General features: G+C 30.1%; 1 protein-coding gene across 1 annotated transcript in view; it reads right to left on the bottom strand.

Annotated features, from left to right (window-relative positions):
* LOC143920557 (gonadotropin-releasing hormone receptor-like) overlaps positions 1-23,886 on the bottom strand; it is a 76,866-nt gene that overhangs the window by 23,845 nt on the left and 29,135 nt on the right. The window contains exon 2 of the mRNA XM_077443475.1: positions 14,972-15,662. Coding sequence (XP_077299601.1) covers positions 14,972-15,568 — 597 coding nt within the window. The 5' untranslated portion in view covers positions 15,569-15,662. The remainder of the gene's footprint in view (positions 1-14,971; positions 15,663-23,886) is intronic.

Consider the following 23,886-nt stretch of genomic DNA (forward strand, 5'->3'; position numbering starts at 1 on the left):
TTAAATACTTCTTTTTGAATATATATATATTTATATATAATGAAATCAATAAATTTAAATTTGATGAAATTCCTTTATGCCATGTTACAAAACGATAATTAATTAAGCAGGCACAAATTGTCTGCTACTCAAGCTATCAATTTCTAATTGAATTGCTTAAAGTTCAATCTTTGCTTGCGACGTTCAATATTTAACAAGTTGACGAGTTTAACATTTAACAAAGTAAATCTTCACAGTTCTAGTTTTCAATCTACAGCTCGTAGTATTCCCGTTGAATATAAAGTTACTGAATAGTCAACAGGGTCATTAATATTAGAAGATATGTACATACATGTACGTTATATAATAACATTTTACACAAGATGTGATACGCAGTATTCAACGTTGTATACGCACCGCAGAAATTTTACTCTGCCTCAGTAAATACGCGTATAAAATTCGAATGAAAAACTTTAATACTTAAAACTCTGCTCCGGGGAAAGTTCTGGGGCGAATTCGGCAGCCAAAAACGAAACAACGAGTGCTAAGAGATTTTGGTCAACATTTTACATATTTTTGGATTGCAAAGCGATCGAGAGTTTAAAATTTAAAGTGATCTACGCGAACCATGAACTTTAAAGATTACGGTTGTTAGGATCAGTTCCTTGAAATATGTGTGTACTTCAATCGCTATTATACGGATAAATCTAAGAATATATGTATATACTAAAAGGAATATTATTAATATTATACGGGCATAGTATCGCGTTTCAGTTAATTGATACGCCTAATAAAATACAACTCTCGAATATTATATAATAACGTAGATTATAATTTTCGTCAATATTTAGTAAATACAAACACCGCATCATAAATAAACTTGATAACTTTGACGGTAAATACATTTTATGTTAGTTTATTTTTTTATAGTTCGCGAAGCCTTTCCGAAGTACTAAAAATAAATCACAACTCAAAATAATACCCCGAAAACAATTGATCAATTTCATCCTAGATTTACTACAAGTACTTATATACATACATACCAATGTATATATGAAGATTGATTATCAACGTTGGACATTTACGTCATAATTTATTTGGAAAAGTTCAAACTCAAACTTTTTCATTATTTTAGTTTAATAATGTATATAACTATAATACATAGTATATATGTGTATTAATTTTATCACATTTACATTTTTTCTATGATGCCATTACGGTTTGCCCCTGAGTGATACATTGCACTTGAAACTCTTTTTTTTTATATTTTACCATGGTATTGTTGCGTAGGGGTGAGTTCAGGATCCAAATGAAAGGCCAAAGTCGCTTCACAGCATTTATTTAGCGATCCCAGAGGTCCTTAAAGAGGTCTACCTAGGCGAGTCTATTGTTTACACATGCATTCACCCAGGTCTGTGAGAGCTCCAGTGTATCCTTTGTTCGGGCACTTACTGAGTCATCATATATCATCAAATATGTATATATAATATCGCTATTCTGTGTCTCTGTGTGTGTATCTGTGTATTTGCGATAACGCTCGCCATACTTTAATAGTAGTTTCGATTCGATATACATACGTACATCGCAGCTAAAACACTGTCAACAAAATTTACAAATATAATAACTAAAGTTACGTGACGAAACTTCTATATATATATACTGTTTGCCATCAATGTTTCTTCTAGGCAAATCTGTGAGCATTTAGCGCCATCTATTGAAAATTTATTTAATTAATTAATTTTTCTATTGGTGTTTTATTTTGTGTACATGTAGATAGATAGGTAGTTTTTACCATTTTATTTTCGTATTAAACAATTAAATACATATATTTGAAAAAAACTCGCCGCGTGCGCATCGAATACAGGACCGACACATTTTTTTTAATTTTTTTTATTTCATAATTTAATATGCCAACACACAAGCGATGATATTTCATCGGGTACAACGCTAATATTCAAATATAAGTGACATAGGGGGTTCAATGGCTTTGTGGATTTGATGAGGAACCGTTTCGACAATGAAATCAGTTAAATTGGCAAGTTCTGATAGGCAACGATCGACTACGAGTTGCAAATATCCAAGTCTGACCAGCAGTACTGCAGAAATAATTCCGAATATATTTATTTCAATCTAGGTCGACCCAGGGCTTGAGCCCGGAAACCTATCTTATTAGAATAAACGCAACCACTTGATTTACGCGGTCGAGAAAAAAATATTTTTTTAAATACGCGCATTTGAAATTCAATGTTATTTGTAACATCTGCACGTATCGTTACTGAATAATGAATACATAATAGCCGAAGATGAATTACTGGAGTCAATATCTGAATCGGAACACAAAAATTAAAGCTCCAGTGATGTAGACGAACCATCTTTATTCACTTCAAAAAATTTAAGCAAAAATCTCCAGCTAGCCAGGAAATTGGAAAATGCTCTGTTAAATATCGATACAAACATGGAACGTGTCCCCAAATTCCAAAGAGACCTGCTAAATATTTGTGTACAATATTGAAGAGTTATATAAAGAATTGTCGAAAAATCATTGAACGCGGAATTTAAAAAAACTATCCACAAATAGTGTTCTCCTAAAATTAAAATGATTTGATTTTGTATTTCTTATGAAAATGAGGTTAAATGAATGTCACTTTTTGTTTTAAGAGATAATTATGATCATATTATTATTATTAATATTATTTATAAAAAAATAAATAATGTGCATATATGTAATATGTACATCATTGACTATCATTACTAAATTTTTGTATGCATTTTCTTTCATTTCGTTAAGTGGATTGTATCTATGGTATACCTTTTTAGGCAGATTATATTCCTATTTAGAATGAATTTAATGTCTCTATGAAAGCAGTTTTTTTAACATTGGAACCTATGTATCTCATGTATTTGTATGGTTTCTATGACTTTTTTATGCATTTTATCTTTTAACGTGTCTACTGCATAAATTGAAGGATGTACATATGTACTCGTATGTATTTTTTTATATATAGAATAAAGATATTTTGAAATAAAAAATAGTACTAACAGACAGCTGGTTATCATCGACAGTGAGATCTCAAAATATTTTGAGTTTCGTCTTTTGTTTATTTAGAAAAATGAATACGTTATATGTTGAAAGTGTTCTGGAATAATTTAGTAACGGATACGGGTTTGACGTGAACGTAAAACGTGACGATTTAAGCCTATCGATTTCCAACAAAAGAAAGCAACGAAAAATTCTAGAGGTCTTTTTACAAATTTTTATTCCTCGTACGTCCTGTCGGACCTTAATGGATCAAAATCGAACATCGCAGATGATGAATGGTCGTGTGAATAACTTCCGAATGTCAAACGGTATCCTACCTATGTATAAAAATTATATAGAGTATTTTCGAAAGTTCCCGTAAAGTTCGCCATATTAGATTTTTTCCGTGAAGCGTGATAAGAATTAAACTATTTTTGTCTGTTGAGCAAACTTAAACCGAGATTTATGTTATTAAATAAATACAACTATATATATATACTACTACTTTTATATCCTTACTAGTATTTAACCCGTTGATTTCAAAGGGTGGTTTTGGAAAGGAATTAATACACGAATTAAAATAAAGTTATAAGCTATGTATATATAAATATAATATAAGGTCAATTATAGGCACGCACGCGCACGTATCGTAAAAAGTTGAGTGCGCCCATTACACGCTCACCGATCCAACCCGTTTGAAATTATGAATGAATGTGTGTGTATGTGTCACCCGTCGCTCGGCCTGACGTCACATGATGCTCCAACCCCCTCCCCCTCTCCACTTTCCCGCGTTTCCTCAACCACTTGACTCCGTCACAATCGGTTCGGTGATTATTCCGCAAAAAGTGATCTCGCCAAAGTTACTAAAATCTTGATCACGGAACATCTGGCACCCAAAAAGTCTATCAATCGAAAGCTACCCACTCGAAATATTGTACTAACGAGAACTCGAGTGCCAGATGTTCCGTGATCGATATTTTAGTGACTTAATCTTACGGAAAAATCCGTTTACCGTCACAAATATACCCACATACATCGCGTCCGTTTTTATATATTTATTTATACTAAATAAACAAGCAAAGAATCTTTTACGATGTAAAAGTTTATAATTGTACCTCAAGAGCGCATTAAAAATGTTTCAAAAAATTAAATGAAGCAATATGAATTATAGTATCGATCACACTTTTCAGTTTTGAAATTTGACAATTTCGAAAATGTCTCCCCATAGAAGTTTGCAGTGAAAAAAGCTTTAGTCAAATGCTTTAGTTACAAAAGTGTAATTAATTTAATGTTTCTACTTTATCTACGTTACGTACAAATCTATTGATACTACGTATATGGACGTACATATGTTCGTATATAAGAAGTATCAATAGATTTGTCGTATGAAATTTCGACCTCGAACATTTTGACTGATGGATCGTTACCTGATAACATTTTCATACTTTTGCTTTAGCCTCTGCATTATTTTTAATAGGGTACCATTTATCGACCTGGCAAATAAAAAGAATGCCCCTAATAGATTCGATTTTCGCCCGGCAAATCAAACGTCAAATGGGTTACCAGTAACAAAAATAAAATTTGACAAAAATAAATACCGACCCTATAACAGCCTTATCTTAAATTAATCGGGTCAATTCTAATTTAACCTAACCTAAACTAACCCTTAAATAATGTGTATATAACTATAAATAATGTGTATATAACCTTATAGCACAATGTGTATGTGGGTACACACTATACGAATACGTAAAATAAAAGCTAAAACGAATATCGCTTTGAATAAAAATATATTTATATATTTGTAGTACGGCTGATACGCCCATTTCTGCAGCAAGCACTCCAAACCTCAATTTAGCTCGAAAATGGCGTCGTCAAAAATGAAAAAAAAACCGTTCAACGGTGAAATTAGTCGAAATTGCGTATACCAGAATCGCAGATTATGATAAGCCGTCGATGCGAAAACGCTGACGATTTTTTTGCCACCATTCGACGAATATATTTTTACAACGAACATAAACTCGAAGTGTACATATATACATATGTACATGTAATGTAATACAATAATAAAAAAGCAAACTTGCGAGTGAGGCTGAAAATCTCACGTTTAATTCACGATGACCGGACGAACAGTCGGACAGACGCGGCGGTTCCGGAAAGTTCATCCCGTAATATTTTAAGTCCAGTCGTAAAAACCTCTTCTCCGGAATTTCGGGGAACGAAGTATGCTATCGAATTAATGCCGGCGAAGGTTTCGGTCTCGTTTATACGAAAAATTCGAGACAATAATAGTGGATCGTTTCATGGCGTTTGAGTGCCAACACGTAAAAGTGATCCCTTTCGAAGGACGAGTAATCGCTCGAAACAATAAAACAAGAGCCTCGAAATTCAAGTCTATACATATGTGTATGTATCTATATGGGCGTATATATCGGAATATATGTAATATGAAAGTTTGATGTTTTTTCCGGAAAAGTGTTCGTGCAGATTCTGTGAATTTTTTTACACGAATTGCCTATAAAATTACTACATACGTATGTAGTAATTTTATAGGCAATTCTTTTTTTTTTTTTAATTTGGTAAATATTTTTAAATATTTTATATAATTAAGGTTCGTATATACGGGTTCCAAGGCTCCTATAAACGATACACGTCTTAGTATCGCGATCATGATACTAAGACATGTATCGTTAAATGTGGTTAGTATCATGATCGCGATAAATTTTTTTACATATACACTATATATGTATATATGTATAGTCATATACACTTTGAGATTTGAACCGCGATCGTGATACTTACGATATGTAACGATACATGTCTCATCATATATAAGATATTTAAATCGTAATAAAAAATATCGAATTATTCAAATAGATTATTCAAATAGAACGTAGTAGATTTCGAGCGTACCTCATTTTAGCATGTTTTAATATTTATTCTATTTGCTATGAAGTGAAGCTGTGTAGGGAAAGGTTTTGATATTTAGTGTTTAATGTTGACTCTTTGGAGCGGAAAATTTGAAAGTGGGACTATATTGGAATTTAATCAGAATTCAAATATTACCAGCAACGTTGTACCAGCAATTCAATTTTTCCAACAACTAACGAGCTATATAAATAGTATTAAATTGAAAATATATTTTATTGCGTATGTACGTACGTATGTATAGACGAGTATATGTATATTGTATTCAGGCATTTAACCTTTCCGAAATACGAAATGTAATGTACTGTACATTTTCGGTTGGTTAAATTTAGATTATTCAATAAAAAAATTAATAAATGATTTTGAATAGATGTATGCAGTATTAACGGTTCAAAAGCTACTTGGAAGTGCGTCATTCGCAAATTAAGCATTTAATAATGTATTCTCATACATTAATAATGTGTTTCACAGAATGCTTTTCGTAAAATTTGAGAGCGGAAGAAAAGGGAACATCTACGAAATTCGTGTAGCACGCGAGATTGTGGTTCCTTATAAATGTCTCACGCTTGTCGATTTAGCCTGAAATTCGATTTTAAAATGAAATTTTGCAATAATCTATTTCATAACATATTTTTAATATGTTGGTACCGCGCAAAATAAAAGAAAACATCATTAGAGATAAAATGAAATAAACAATTATAGACAACTAGTGGTTTTACCCGGATTCGCTCGGTATTTGTAATATAAACAGCTTAAACATGGCAAAACAATCTAATAGTAAACATTCATTTTTTTTTATTAAATTTATTTGAATCGAAAAAAAATAATATTCAACGATATCGATATTGTCATCGTAGAAACTTTGATTTGTTTTCGATGCTCCCACCCAAACCTTTAAACCTTACGTACATACATACAAAGTCTCTTTCGAAATTATATATTAGATGTATCAGTTATGTACGATAAATTGGAATTATAATTTAATAATAAAAATACATGTTTTATTAATTAAAAATGGAAATTATTCATTATTTATTATCTTGTCATTTGTTCTTTGTGGTTGTTACGTGGGTAATAAAATTTATTTTAACGAAATTGAAGCTTTTTTTTTAATGAATTTACATAGTAAACCTATAAAAAAACCTAAGAAAATTATACGTTCGTATATGTACATATGTATTGGTGAATAGAATATATCAATAAATATGAACAAATCGATACTTTCCATTCATGATTTTTTTTCCATTCATATGTATGTATGTAGGTACATATATAAACGTATAATTATAATGATTTTAATACCTTTATATTAATAACATCAGACGAAGAATAAGAATCAAAATTTAAGGCTTTTTGTATGAAAATAGTCATAAAGAATTAAACCATTGCTTGGTTTGTGTATATTTACGTGCCTAGTAATAAAAATAATAAGTTCAGAACGATGATTTTTTTTAATTATAGAAACGAAAGTCATTTAAATATTATACTGTTGCATTACGATTCATTTTTTCATATTAAGATTATCGGTGTTTCGGTGATTTTTAACCGAAATTTACATAATAAATTAATGGAACAATCTTGTATACAAATTAATTCATAAAAAAATCTTGCAAGAATTATTTCATAAATATAAAATTACATTCTGACCTTTCAAATACATATGTATACTCAACGAAAATGAATAAAAATAAACGTATACAAAATTTTTTATATCGAAATTTGAAAAACAAAATTATTTTTATACTTTCATTCGCAATTTCTTGAGAGCTTTCATTTCATGCATATTTTATCTTCTAGAAATTTGGACAAAGTGAAATTCATACAAATGTAGTATATTTTAAACTGCCTCCCGGCGAGAACTGGGACACTCACAAAGATCCCATAATTTATATTCCGACGCGTTGGGTCTTTTCTGGCAGACGAATCGCCACGTCACGTTCGGTCACACCTTTGGAGCTTAAACAGATTTTATATATTTTAGGGGTTGAAGTGCTTTTTTGCTCGGAGCTTTCTGGGCGGGTGCACGTTCAAAATATGACCACTCAAACTTGGTTTATGGGAATCTAAGCAAGACTTACTGTCGACCCCAAACAACGAGACTTCTGACCCCATTATGCGCGGAATTCGAAGCCGTGATTCGTCCAGAATACGAACCATTGTTTGGTGGCTTTAAAACAGGCCCGGATCGTTAACACGTTATTTTATACGAACCTGCAAAACATAAATAAATTCATGTGTGAGGGCGAAAGTGGATGTAAATGTCACGATAAACTTTTTACTTTATCTATGTTTTTATATCGCTGTCAAGGGTCGTTCATTGAAAACTCTATTTATATAGCAATGAAGTATTATACCTATAGATATGCATAGTTAGTTCAAACTCAAATACATAAATGTAACAAAACTAAACTATCCTATTTATTTATATATGCGATGAGATTTACTGTTTATTTATAAACAGTGTGTATATTAACAATTCGATTTTATTAGCAATATTACGATAGAGCAGACTTACAATTACTTTCATTATCAAATAGGGGGGTATAAATTAGGACTGAGCAAATGTACCTCTGTTAAATATATAGCAAAATAGTTTAAATTTAGCCGTGCTCTCATTCCGCTAAAGATCATAGGGTTTAGAGGCTTTATAGGGTTCGTTGGATTTTTGTAAGGCAAACGAGCATCCAAAAAACTCGTATTCAATTATCTCTAGATTTCTAACTTAAGTTGTTTAAGTCGGTATTTATAATATGTTTTATATTTTATATTACATACATACAAACATGCCATGACAGGAATTACCAAAAGCTACACATATGGTTGGACTATATAAACATAACAGGATTTTATAAACACAACAGGAAATATAATATAATATAACACATTAGAAATATCTAAGGATAGTCATAATTTTTTTTGTTACACATCAAATTTGCGAGAAATACATTACATATGTAGCATTTTATAAGATTCAACAAATTCAATATGCTAATAGCTCGCATTTGCGAGAAACTGAGGGGGAGGATACCGATTTATTGGATACGTCACAACAATTAAGCTAGAAAAATTAGAAAATTCTAGCAGGAGACGGTCGATCTGTGTTTAATATCCACAAGATCTCGCCAGTAGCGTATTTGGTCGGAACGTGAACCCACGACCTCTTTTCTGGTATTCAATAGCTTTACCAATGCACTATGCTGTGGCATATGTAAATGATAAGTAAACAAATGTATATACATATATGTATGTACAATCAGGTCAGAAGAAAAATGGACAGTTATATATGTACATATGTATGTATATGAGCTGCTATTGAAAGTGGCGCAAGTCCAATTTTCAATTCCAAAAACATTACTTCAGTTTGACTTAATTCACAAATTATTGTCACTACTTTTAATTCGATATGTCCAGAAGCTCGGAAAAGCAGAATAAACTTATAAGAAGACAACGGTATTTTTAAATATTGTAAAACGCATAAAATTATATTTAACGTTTTGCGAGATATTTCTCGAAATGAAGAAAAGTGGACTTACAAATATAACGGCTCATATATCGATTCGTTTGTATTTGAAATAAAATTTTGTTTTATAAAGGAATTGTATGAAGCTTATTAAAAAAAAAAATACGAAATTCTCTGAAATATGATAGATTTCGATTGATTGGAAAAAGTTTTATTCCAACTTAGTCAATACCCGATGAACCAACGATCAAATAGTCTATTTATTTAAATTCAGTTTCTCTGTAATATCTACATATTTAACTGATATTTTTACCATAGTTGTTTAGTATCTTTAGCTGAGGGTATTTAAATTTTCCGAACAATTATAGTAAGGATCAAAGAAAATGATTCTGAATTTGACACGGGAGCTAAAAGTACCTGCGATAAAATAGAAGCTTTCCAAAAAGTTCTGAGAGAAGCAAGACGATTAATAAATATTAAAGATATCATACTATTTTGATAAATAGGCTGACTCACTGACTCACAAAGATTCGCATTAGTTTAATATGAATTGAATTTGAAATGAAATTCTTTCTTTGAAGTAATTAATATATAATTTTAATTCTTAGCCGCTGATAAATAATGTGTTTTTCAAATGAAACTTGATGAATCTTAATGAATGAAATGTTTCTATAATTTCATTTATAAGATCTTAAACGTAGACTCGAGTTTGCGCAAATTATGAAATTAATCAATCTATGCTTTGATTATGTTAGAAACGCATTATGGGAAAATTATACAGCTCGATAGATTTAGAAGTCGTTTCGATAACACGGACTAGAATAAATAACCGAACGAAGATTTTTTAAATTATCCAAAATTCGCAATCATATCAACGAAACCTTTAATAAAATAATTTAATTAAATTTCAAACTAGTCAGCAGTTTTGTAAGCGTGTTTCTTAATTCAATGTTACTTTTGCGTTGGGTTTAAAGGCCCCGTATAAATGCAACAAAGGCGAAAATTTTCTTTTGCCCTATTTTACAGTTCGATTTCCTGAAATACGTACATATACATATATGTATGTATCTATACATAGAATAAACTATGTAAATTTACCTCTCGATTGACATTTTAGTTAAAATCATACGAACAAACTTTATACAAATATTATATTCGGGTTCATATTTAATGAACACTTTAAATATTCACGCATTGAAATATCACTCATTGTTATTCAAGAACACATTGTGTGTTTCCTAATTGGAATATTGATTCAAAAGTAAATGTATTCCGTCAAATATACCTTTTTGAAAATACGCAGTTTATGTAAACACGCATACTTATTATTGAAAATTGTAAAACCTTTTAATATATAAAAATCGCATATGTTTTCCACGTTTGCAAATTGAGTTGAATTTATATCAACGAACTAATCAAAAATAGTAATAAATGTTGAACATCATTTATTACTATTTTTCGATATATATTCGTCAGATATTTGACCCGACGAATCACGTCGGGTCAAATATCTGAATGTGGATATATGGATATGTGGTGGATATAAATTGATACCTGTTTTTAATATACCACTCTACAAACATCGTCTGTATTTGAATTCGAATAAATCTTCAGAATCTACATACATTGAATTGATAATAAATAGAAATCTTTTCCGCCCACAAATTGTAGGCTGGTAAACAAACCTAAGCCGACAACAAACCGATAAGTCAATAAAACAGGTACGTATTTTATTACAATGTCCAAATATGATATTTGGTGGTGATATATTATATAGTATGTAATTTGAAATTTATTTGTTTAAAAATCTTGTTTATCTTTAATTTAAGTTTTTAAACCGATTATAGTTTTTTTATTTCCATTCGATTATCAAATGAAAAACCGAAAAGAAAAAAAAGGAAATATTTCATTTTTGTTATGATCGAAAATGAACGAATTATGTACATACATACATACATACACATGTTCTGTTTTTCTACTGTACTTTAATTATATACATATGTATATATTTTTTTACATATAGTACATACAACGGAATAATTACGAGTTTATTTATAAGGAATTGCAATAATGTTTTGAACATTTAAGCGCGTAAATGTTGCCGATGACTTTGATTGATTAATCGTTTAAGGAGCATACTTCCGACCGATTACGATTAATTTGCAAACGAGTGAACTTCGAGATGTTTTTCATCTGAAAATTTTGACCATTCCGAAACAAATTTCACGCTGAGATCGAGTTAAATTTAATAACGAACATATGTTCCTTAATATTTTGTGCGAACTTATCACCAAGTTGGTGAGATTTATTAAATTTTATGATGCATTTAAATCCGTTAGACTTTGAATTCGTCTAGTGACACAATTATCCTGATTGATGAGCTTTCTCTAAATTGTAAGCTTTCTTATTTTATTGCTATTTATTGTCAAACATATTTAATATGAAACGTATCGAATGCCAATGAAACGGAAAGCGATACATTGTTTGAGCGTTACGATATTTGTATTCAATTCAGTTTGAAAATTCCGTTTATATTGATCCGATACGTCGTTAATTTGACGTGAAGCTTTCGATAGAATTTATTTGAATTTGTATAAACTAAATATACATTTAAGTGTTTGCATTAACAAAATTATATTTTCAAAGAGATATAATAAATAAAATGGAACTAATAAAATTTACAAAATTAGAATTTTCTCGACAAAATTTTTTTTTCGGAATTTGGAAGTCCGTAAAAATATATCTTTGGCAGGTGAGATTTATTTTACAAATTCAATCGGAAGAAATGATAAAGTTACATGATTATATTTATTTGTAACTGTCAGCTTTGCAGAAGAATCACATTAATTAAATTTGCCTCTTCTATTCAACGGATTGCTCGTTCGCATGTAAGGATATTGTTGAGATCAATACGTCTGAAACATCTTATCCAATAACATGCTCCTTCGAAAATAAACCAGTGTCAAATGTATGAATGTACATACATACATATGTAGTGGTGGAGGTGTGCACGTAGCGTCAGCACAATCAAATTACATATATGTACATACTTATGTATGTACATATGTGTATTTGTACGTACGAGGGTAACAAGTGTGTACTTATGTATATCAATATTGACAGATATAAACATACACATACACATATTTCATGTATGTATGTTTGCACATACATTGTTATTTAGTCTTATCAAAAAATTCCTTGTGAAAAGGAATACAAACGGATTGATTTTATTTTATTTTCTTTATCACTAAAAGCTTCTTGAAGCCACATACATATGCATAATATATAATATTACATAGATGATTGTATAAAATAATATAATACTATATATGCATTTGTTTAACTCATAATATGTATGTAAATTTTATTTGATGTATCATTGATATACGGTTCGGTAATTAATTGTGTTTGATATCATATGTAGATTGAAAGTTAACGATAGTTTAACTAAGTAAGTTTATGCTTTAGGAGCTGTGTATTCCGTAAAGATGTACATCCTATTTCGTTTAATTATTGTACATAAGAATAAAATGTTATGTAGCACATAACAAATTAATCCCTTCGGGAGATAACCGATATGCATACATATTTCATTAAATGTATCAGAATAATGAACTATAAACTTTAGGGTAGAATTTGCAATAAATATTTGAATAAACGATAGCTTGCACGGTACGTAGAACGCTGATTTTTAAGTAGCTACATATGAATAAATGAATTCAAATTGACTTTAAATAATATCATTTAATTAGATTTTTTATTAAATACATCTATTTATATGATGTTTTCTACACACATATGTAGTTGTTTATTATGTTCATTCCGAAAATGGGGAATGTAATGGGGGGATCTCATCAATAAAGGAGTGTTCCAGTTGTTTGTAGATACTAGGAAATCGGGAGAAGAAAAAGTCAAGATACGGATGGTTAATAAAGATCTTTGCCAGGAGAGCAACAGAGGAAGAAAGGACTATGAAAATAAATTTAAGCCAGACGAAATTTATGTTCGCCGTAAGGGTCGTTGATTGAAAGCAACTTCTTGCCGCTTTGTGAGTAATGAAAAATTGCGAAAAATCAAAAGCTCGTCTAATTGCATTTGCGAAACGATATATGTATTTGAAAGGTGATTTTTCGTTTCAAATATAAAAAAAAACTTAATTGAAATAAAAGGCAATATTTATTTTTATATTACGTATTAATAGGTAATCTATGTACAATTCAGAATAATAATATATCTATTATACCTATAAATACATATAATATATGTATAATACATACATATATTATTATGTATTATAATTGAGGTGAGAGTTAATTGAAAGAGTGTTTTTCCTTTAATGCATTTAAGTAAAAAACGTTAGTGGAATCTAATAAGTTAATGTCATGTTGACATTATCCGTAATATTTTTTACAAAATGGAAATTTCACGCAGAATACACTTGAAAGTCGACGGTATAAAAAAAATGTTATCTGTTGTCCGTGACATGGATACGCCCGAAACGGATGCTAAGTCAGGCTTTCTTCAGGAAAAAATACTCGAATAAGGGAAATTCTTAATCTGTATTGTCCTACGGCTTTTCTCATACATGCATATATGTACATATGTATTTATAGTGTAAAATTCTTTCGGGTAGAATTACTGTTTTGCAAAGATGTACATACATATATGCATAGGTATTTATGTATATATATATATATATATATATATATATATATATATATATATATATATATATATATATATATATATATATATATATATATATATATGCGTATATGTTCTGCGATTATTTAACTTTTAGCCGAAAGGAAATTCAATTTTTAGTTTACATAACATTAAATTCTTTTCAAATGGGTTTTTAAATTTTTAAAAATTAAATGAATCTTTTTCAGATTGAATTTATTTTCGTAAAGAACAAGTCAATCTGCGGGCTAATTTGCGTAAAACTTCCTGTCTTACAAAATAAAATAAAAGCATTGTGACTATTCCAGGCAACTTAAAATCGACGCGTCTAGAGACCTTTTCTATGCTATTGGAATTTCATATTCAAAATTCAAATTAAAAAAATGAGAAGGTTTTCGGAAAGCCTCACAATATCTCTGCTTACAATTTGTGGATTCCACGAAATGAAAAATAAAGACTTATAAAGAAATATTCTCTTATTTATAATATTAAATTTAAATTTAAAAAATAAGTATAATTACTTATACTGATTGATTCTGTTATAAAAACTTTTCGTTACATAAATAAAGTTTGCACAATATATCAGAAAAGATTATTTACTCAACTTAAAAACGATCCCGATTCTAAATTTGTATTTATATAGTAAAAGAAATTTAGAAAGTCATATATACACATATAGTATTAGTAATGTGATAGCAATAATCGGGTATATGTAAATTGGTTCGCGCTATTTACCGAAATTCACGAACCCCTGAGTCCTTTTAATTTCCCACACATTCACAGAGAACTTGTACAGACCGTTATTTATGGAAGGCAATAAGCATTATTTTATCGTTAGCAAATGTTTTGGCATACGCGAATTGGCTTCAACAATATAAATACACATAGATTAGACTTACTTGTGGTATGCTGAGAATGGCGCTGAGTATGTACATAATAATTAAGAGATTAGTCCCTCTACTTCCAGTCGATAAATTTTTCATGGGAAATCTCACGGCGACAAATCTATCCACGCCGATAAGAACGAGAACAAATGTGCTCAGGTACAAGCTGAACATTTGCAGGAACTTGAATATTTTACAGCACACATTTCCAGCTAGCCAGGCCACGGTGAAACTCCACGCTGCTTCTCCGGCCAAACAGAAAACCGTTACTAGCAAATCGGCTACGGACAGTTGAAGGATCAAGCTGTAAATAGCGCTACAATTTGTGCGAGAGGCTCTCCTGGAGCGTTGACTTCGTCTGATGCTGTAAATTGTGGCGATGTTCCCTACAAATGATAGCACGGCGAGAACGCTCAAGACTGATCCTCTTATTATCGAAGATTTGGTCAATATTGGCGCGTGATCCAAGCATACTATTGTGCTATTGTAAAATAAAGCAGCTTGAGAAATGTTTTCGCTCAAGTAGGAACTCGGCAAAGTTCCGTTTATTTGGAGTTGTTCGCATTCCTCCACGCCTAGCAAAAGTTCGGTACCGCTCGATCCCACATCCATCTTGGTTGATTTATTTTGGACGATAAATTTTCAGCTGATTCATTTTTCACATTTCCAAAATTCGTCGGTTTTCATTGTCCACTCCATGATTAGTCTGAAAGTAAATAATAGCTAAATGTCATTAAAGGTATTCTCAATTCAAAGTATTTTTAATATGATACTAGTTTTTAAGTACATAATTACTATTCATCTATATGTATATATATATATATATATATATATATATATATATATATATATATATATATATATATATATATATATATATATATATATATACTCAAACGATGTGTCTATGTATGTAAGTATGTAAGTGTATGTTTAGTATGTATCCGATAAGCTCCCATACGACTCCACGAATCTTCACTGATGCGTTTCGATAAGTGAATGTTTCAGTTTCAAATATACTTAATAATCAAATTAAATTATAGTTAAGTATAGGAACGCATACGTGACAGACAGACAAATATTGATTTTTATATATATGTAGGATTGTTATGAGTGGTACGTACTGTAAGGGCTGGCATGCGTGCCCGCAAGTTGGTTACCAACGTACACATTTCCTTTAACTACACACTGGCGCTTCATACTTTCGCGTCGAATATTATTATTAAGAGGTTTTATCTTCCCGGACATGCATACAGCAAATCCTGAAAGATCCATCGTAATCGGTCCAGTGGTTTAGAAGTCTATTTGAAACAAACAGATTTATATATATATATATATATATATATATATATATATATATATATATATATATACATACTTTTTTTTATCTTAAGATAAAAAAATATTACCAGTACAGAGTGTTATTTATTAAAAATAAAAATAAAACAATTGAATAATTTCAAATGTGCGTTTTTCTTTTTTTTTAAATACAATTAAATACAACAAGTAATCAGTCCACAACCGCCCTATCTTCTATCGTCTATCTTTACAGGGTCCTGAGCAACGCCGGGTAAAAGCCGCTAGTATACAATAATAATTATTTATTTAATGTTTGGACCGCTCTATAACAGGAATTCCTAATGCGCCACAAAATAATATACTAAAAAAAGAGCAACTGACTTGAAATATTGTCTTTGACGTTTTGATAATAAAGAAAAGTCTATACACTTGATAAGAAATAAATCCCAATTTAAGTTGTATTCTTTCGCTCCCCAGCTTTTTACCAAGGACGAAACTTTTAACATGAATGTAAAATATATAAGGCTTGAGCTTTACAAAAAAGCTTCAAATATTTTTTTACAATGCTCGCGTATAATAGACGTGTATGTATAATGTACATACATATAATATAAATAGATATGGAGAGTATATCCAATATAATATTATATTTCGGAAATCATAGAAAATACTTATATTTCTAATAAAAAGGCTATTTTTGGCCGAAAAGACATCCGAATAACATTTTCAATGTGACGAAACACCAACGATTCATCAAGAGCGCTTTTATTACCGAAACAAAAGCCCATGAATAAATATTCAGTAAATATAAGCGAAAATTCTTATAAAATCTATTACATTATATGAATACGCACGTACATTTAAGATTATGTTTGTTTATATATGAAAGGATTTTAATATATTGTTTTGAATTCAATGCGGAGTTTTTTCAGTGAGATACTTTCGCATTCGGAATAAAAAGGGGGAATGGACACTGAAAAATGTTTTTTTCAATCCAGTAAAAACAAAGCTGCTAAAAAAGAAGGTTTCACATTTGAAAGGACAGGCTATTGTCGCCATTAAATAAATTTTTCTATATATTTTTGTTAATTTGTCGCCATTTATCACATCTGAAAACGGCACTACGGAAAATTATGATAATGGGCGTATTAAACACAAGACATCGAATTAAGTGTAATACATATATATCGTATTTCAGGTAATAAAAAGCTCACAATATAAAAACAATTTACTAGCAGAAAAGACACATTTTATCGCGGAAATAGAAAAGGTAGTAAAAATTAATGTTTCCCTTATGGTGTTCACATCTTTTCGAGTGACGATAAACTTACGTACTTTATATTATAAAAGTGATTTTAAGAGTGTAAATATATATTACATATGTATATACAGTGGTGATATTGATAAAAGTGATATTATAATTTTAATATATTTCAACTGTTCATATGTACATATGTATGTATATATGTAAATTTTCAAAGAATAAAATTAATATCGTATTGAAATGAGAGTATTTCTATTCACTAAATATATTATATGCAATAACAAACAAAAATATGAGGATGAAAAACATTTTATATACATATACTCGTATGTACATATGTATGAAACATAATTACTCTCTTTGATATTAATACTTCTCAGCATGTTGTTGATTATATAATATAATATATCTATACGTAGATATATATATATATATATATATATATATATATATATATATATATATATATATATATATATATATATATATATATATATATATATATATATATATATATATATATATGTATGTAGATATATTGTCATGTAATAGAAAAGTATAGATAACGATGAAACCAATGACATATGCAATACATCAATGTGGTTAATATTACATATATTTGTAAACTTATAGCGGTTATGTAAGCTTTGATGATATCAATAAATTAGAGATTCGGCACAGTAGTGTTTGTAATCAAACTTGACAGGATAACTGCGAGCTGTAAACGATCGTTAATGTCAATCATTTAACAGGAAAATTCGCTCCAAATAATTAATATTACTCCGCCTGAGATTAAATCACCGGTGTTCGTACTGTGTATGCTGCGTACACCAAAGTACCAAACTACAAAGGTATGTATGTACATGGGTATATATGTAAATATCAAACTACAAAGGTATGTATGTATGTAGTTAAAATAGCTAGTTTATCGAATAAATGTTTATATAGCCTACAAAATTAGGTAAGAGTACTTACGACGCAAAGGATCGTTTCACGTTAGCTAGGTAGTCAGAGTATTTCCACATAGAAAATTTAGTTAGAGTGTTGGTTAAATTAGTTTTGAAAAGTTCAAAGGAGACAACTTTGGGAACGTGTTCGGCTAGAATTTACACATATATGAATACTAAAAATCTCATAGCACATTAGTTTGCCTATTACATTAACGGATCGGACTCGTTGCCAAACATATAAACAGTCATCCCGATGATTTAGGTTTAAAATTAACACGTGAGAGTATCGTGAATACATCCGTTTGATAACTACTTAGGCAATAGTATTATATTTTCATAACCCAAATTATTGCCTAATTATCTAATTACCACGTGCGTGTGAATTGTTTGTAAGATAAATTTTAATCGTAAGTGTTGGTTATAATGGGATATGTTAATTATATAAAACAAGGATTGTATATTTGGAATTGTGGATATTCGATAAATGTTAAATCAAAATCGGAAATCAAGTCATGGTCACATTTTAATAATAGATTTATCGAGATCGGATTTATCAAAAAGATTTATATAATCTTTTTGATAAATCCGGAAAATCCAAATCATTAAAATAAGAATACTATTTCTGAAGTTCCTCTCAATTTATACTCGTTTCTATATAATATATGTATTGTATCTATCTATTCTGCATGTCAATATTTCACCACGAGAGATTGAGTATTGAAAGAGAAAAAACGATAGTGAGATTTTCCATATTTTCTGAATATAGACTACATTTTTCCGATTTAAACCACGATATTATTCATACGCCTTTTTAGACGAACCTTTTTAGGTGCTTTGTTCGTATTACATCCGACTTAAAGCTTATTTTATTTTATTATTAATGATCCTATTTATAAACGTGACTGTTTTGACTAACGAATAAAATTTAGCTTAAATACCCATGTACTCATGTGCGTAAGGACTTTTCTCGATCCAGCTGGATTTTTGCTATTAAATTCGATGTTACGAAAGTAGTATGAAATAAGAGCAGCTGTGTTGCAAGATCTATTAGTTCCGTGTTCATTGTTTTATCTGCCGTCAGTGATATATTGTACTTCGTTGACCTCTCATTCCTCTTAAGCAGACTGAACAATACCGACGAGATATTTTCGTGCGAATAAATGAATCAAATTCTATGTATATAAATTATAATAAGTATGATGGATTTTTAACATTGTCTATACGAGTGTGTTAAATGGTCTATCGTTCATATATAAATATATTTTCAGAAAATCACTCACATAAGATCATTACCGCTTATTTTTACTATGTTATATATACATATACTAGTACATACATACATATACTAGGAGACCGATGAAAATAAATGGTCGAATAATAAAAATGGTAATAAGTGAATCAAACTTGGCATATAGCGTATGTTTACGAAATAAAAAAAAAACAGATAAATTCGATTCTAAGATGGTAAGCCGTTAATTTTAGTGTAATAATAAACTTATTTAGTACTTGATGCACTCTTTCTTAATAAGAAATGGTAATATTACTTATTGTTAATTGACTCATGTATACGTATGTTTGATGGTTTGGTGTCCATACCGTGACTAATATTTAAGTTTATAATTTTATTTTATTTTATTTAAACAAACATTCACCACATTATCTTTACAGATTACACCAATATGACACTGTGGCCAGAAAAGAATACATATACATACAATATTATAAAGTACTATGATGTACAATCGAGGATTTTATATTAAAAAAATACTTTGAACCGTTGAAACTATCGTCGCTTTTCACTTTCCGTTTTTTCTTATTCATAAATAAAAAAATTCGGATGTGACCAACCCATGACTTTATCTATGTATTTGAGGAATATAAGAAGGTCACAAAACGAAATTCAATATTGAACCGTACAAATAAATTCTCACATACCGGCAGCATTATGAAATATTAATAGCTATGACAGCATTTTCGACACAAATTGAGCGCAAATGTGTGGAAAATTGCACAAGACAAAAGTTCTACTCCGGTTGTCGGATTTTGTTAAATTTTTTTACTTAAAATCACTACCAGTATTATACACAATAAATAACACTATTAAATATTAATGTTTAAATGATTAACATAATTTAAAAGGTCAAAATAAAATAATGAAATATTGTTTTAAAAAAAAAATACTACTTCCGGCTTACGAATTGTGAAGAAAACCTTATAAGCTTTAAGTTAGTACATACAGAATACAAATATAAGTTTTCAGCTAGATACGTTCAGGGGTGTTGATTTTTGACCTTTCTAAGAGGAAAAAATCCCACTTCCGGTTGATTAAATTTGTGATTTTCATCACATTGATACAAGAATAATATTTGAATTTTGTCGTGAAGAGCTCGCATCTTCAAGGAGTCGAAAAAAATAGTGGAAGAAAAATCGAACAAGAGTAAACTGCCACTTCCGGTTGACGGACGCTTACCAAATTTTATAAATAAATTGATATTTAACTTAAACTTCTAGATATGAAATTTCAGTTCAATAAACCTCGATTCTCTAGAAAAAATGTTTGAATGAATTAAATTTTAAAGTAGATGAAGATGTCCAAAGTATTTTTAGAACAACTTGAAAACAACTCTTGCAATATTTTCCGAAAACTAGTAAGGAAGATTCCTGGGTTCGGAATCCATTTTCCGTGACAGCTAAACCAGTAGGCTTAAGCGAGAGTGAATATGAAAATCTAATTGATTTAATTAGTGATTGATTTGAAAAAAAAGATCAGCCTTTAAATGATTTCTGATTGAGTTTGTCAGAAGAGTGTCCCAATTTTTCATAAGAAGCTATTATTGTTTTACTTCCGTTTTCTACTACCTATTTATGTGAAGAGGGATTTTCTAATTATGCTGCAACGGTCAAAATACAGGGACGGGCTCGACGCCACACCAGATATTATGTAGAATGCAACTTACCAATTGCCTGATATCAAGAAGATATGCAATTCAAGTACTTTATTTATAAGAATTTTTCTAATAGTTTTGATATATTTTTGATCTATATATATATTTTTAGTTTGTCATAGCGCTCGAAATTAATTTTTCAGGGCCCGAGATTCCTCTCGGCGGTCCTGGGAATCACCCAACCTAAAAAATAAGCGTTCCGTTTAAGAAAATGTTCCGTTTAGATTTCCGGGTTTGCCAGGTGTACCATTGCAGAAAAAGTTTGAGAAACCCTGCTCTAGAGTAAAAGTACTACTTCCGGCTTAGGAAAAAATATAAAAAAATAGTGATGTCTAAAAAGTATATGTTATTTCTATTACATGTAAAAATTCTTCAATCCGATTCGATTAGAGGTTTGGGAGATAATTTAATTCAAAAACTTAAAAAAAGGGAACACCTATAAGAGGAGGTACCATTTCCGGTCAACTAAAAATTTTGAAAAAAATTTACAGTTCATAAGAATTTCAGAAACCGATACTAAGTTTCAGTTCGATAGGACTAACGGTGTTCAAAAATTCCCAAAATACAGACATTTTTTCTAGATCAAGAAAACGTGATCAGTGATCGATTCTGAGTTCGAATCATTCAAAATCTCGAGTTCGAATTTTCGCATGATGATAAAACTTCATTTATTGTTACTACATACGTAGATAAAGTAAAAATATGATAGAATCACCTTCCCTAAGGATATCTTATCACATGGAGAAAATGTTAACTTTGATACATTACAAATGTATATATAATGAGGCTTATTCATCATTTATGTATATAAATAAACTTCCAGAAGATGTACATTTATCTTGGAGTAGACAGTGAAAAGATTTGAAAATGTCCTGTCAGAACGTTGTACAAACATATAATAAAATCCTTTGCGCGGAATGTTTTTCAGAATTGTATATTTTTAGTCTGCCTAAGCGGAGTATTAAAGAAAAAGCTTCTTGCTTTTGACAGTTTTGAAAATTTAATGATTAGATATCATCCGCTGAATATAAACATGTACCCACGAAACCCAGTATTTTACCAGAATCGAAATCAAGAAACCCATTGCACAAGCAACAAATTTAATTTGATAAAATACGGCATATTTAATACGACGAGATACATAAATAACTTTCGACGTAAACAACGGTGAAAAATGGAAAATTTCAACGACATTAATCTTCAACTTGGAAAATTGCGGTAATCTCGCATGGAAAATAGAAACTAGCTCCATTTACGCACACGCCGTTGACCGATTTGCTACTTTTTCATATATTACCCGGTTATTAAAGACATTGGCGCCAGATGATTTTTATAGATTTGACCCTGACATTCCCTACATCATTTATTATAATATATAAAAATATGTCATAGCCGCACGCGCTGTCGCAGCTTCACATTAGAAATAATTAACAATATTACGGATTATTAACGATATCGCATCGATTCAAATCGATCATTAGTTATGAGTGTAATTTATTTTCACGTCTGTCACATGACGGATTACTGTAAGTACATAATTAAGCCTAACCAGCGAACGAACGTGAGGATTATAAGGTTTGTCAAGTTCACCTGGATTAATTAAACATCCACATCGTAGCCATCAAGTTGGATAGATAAACGTGTCGATTTACGGTAATTTAATATGGAAGGAAGGGTTTATATCATTTGTGAAGACCCGAAGTCTCAACAAATTAAAATTTACTAAATAATTTAACAATATAAATAAAATAGTATTATTTTCAAAGCCTCGATCTTACAATTGATTGTATGTAATACATGAATATTTGTATGCGAATATATAATATTTATACTGTAGCTAATCCGTTTTTTTGATTTACGAGTAACTCTATTGCACGTATTTAGTTATAAATATATTTCATAAGAAATAAATTTATAACTAAATACGTACATTATTTTCACAAAGTGTATTTATCTGCATATATGTGTGTTAGAATATGTATGTACATACATATGGATGTGTATATGTACGTATATTTTAGTATTTCAAAACACTTTATGTGTGAGAGGGTTCATTATCTGATTAAATTAATTATTACACATGAACTCTTATAGAGCAATAACATAAATTAAACTATTGTTCAGGGCTATACATTTGTGTCCATGTTTAATGTAGTGTATGTAATACGAGGACATTGTATTGTATGGAGTGCGATCGAATTCCAATAACATCTCTCGTGGACTGTCAAAACTTTATTTATTACATTACATCTAGGCACAGCACTGCACGGGAAAGACTATGTCTATTCATACTATACAGCACCGCCCGTTTTCGGCACGTTCATGCTTATTTTGGACGAGAACCATGCAAAATCGGACTACATACATATACATATGCAGTGGTGTAGTGCTAAATAAATAAGAAACAGGTCGGTTTTAATTTTTATGATCCACACCCCCCCGCTTATTTCCTTACTAAGAAAAAAGTTGTAT

This window comes from Arctopsyche grandis, chromosome 12 (genome assembly GCF_051622035.1).
Source record: "Arctopsyche grandis isolate Sample6627 chromosome 12, ASM5162203v2, whole genome shotgun sequence".
In the NCBI taxonomy this organism is placed as follows: domain Eukaryota; kingdom Metazoa; phylum Arthropoda; class Insecta; order Trichoptera; family Hydropsychidae; genus Arctopsyche; species Arctopsyche grandis.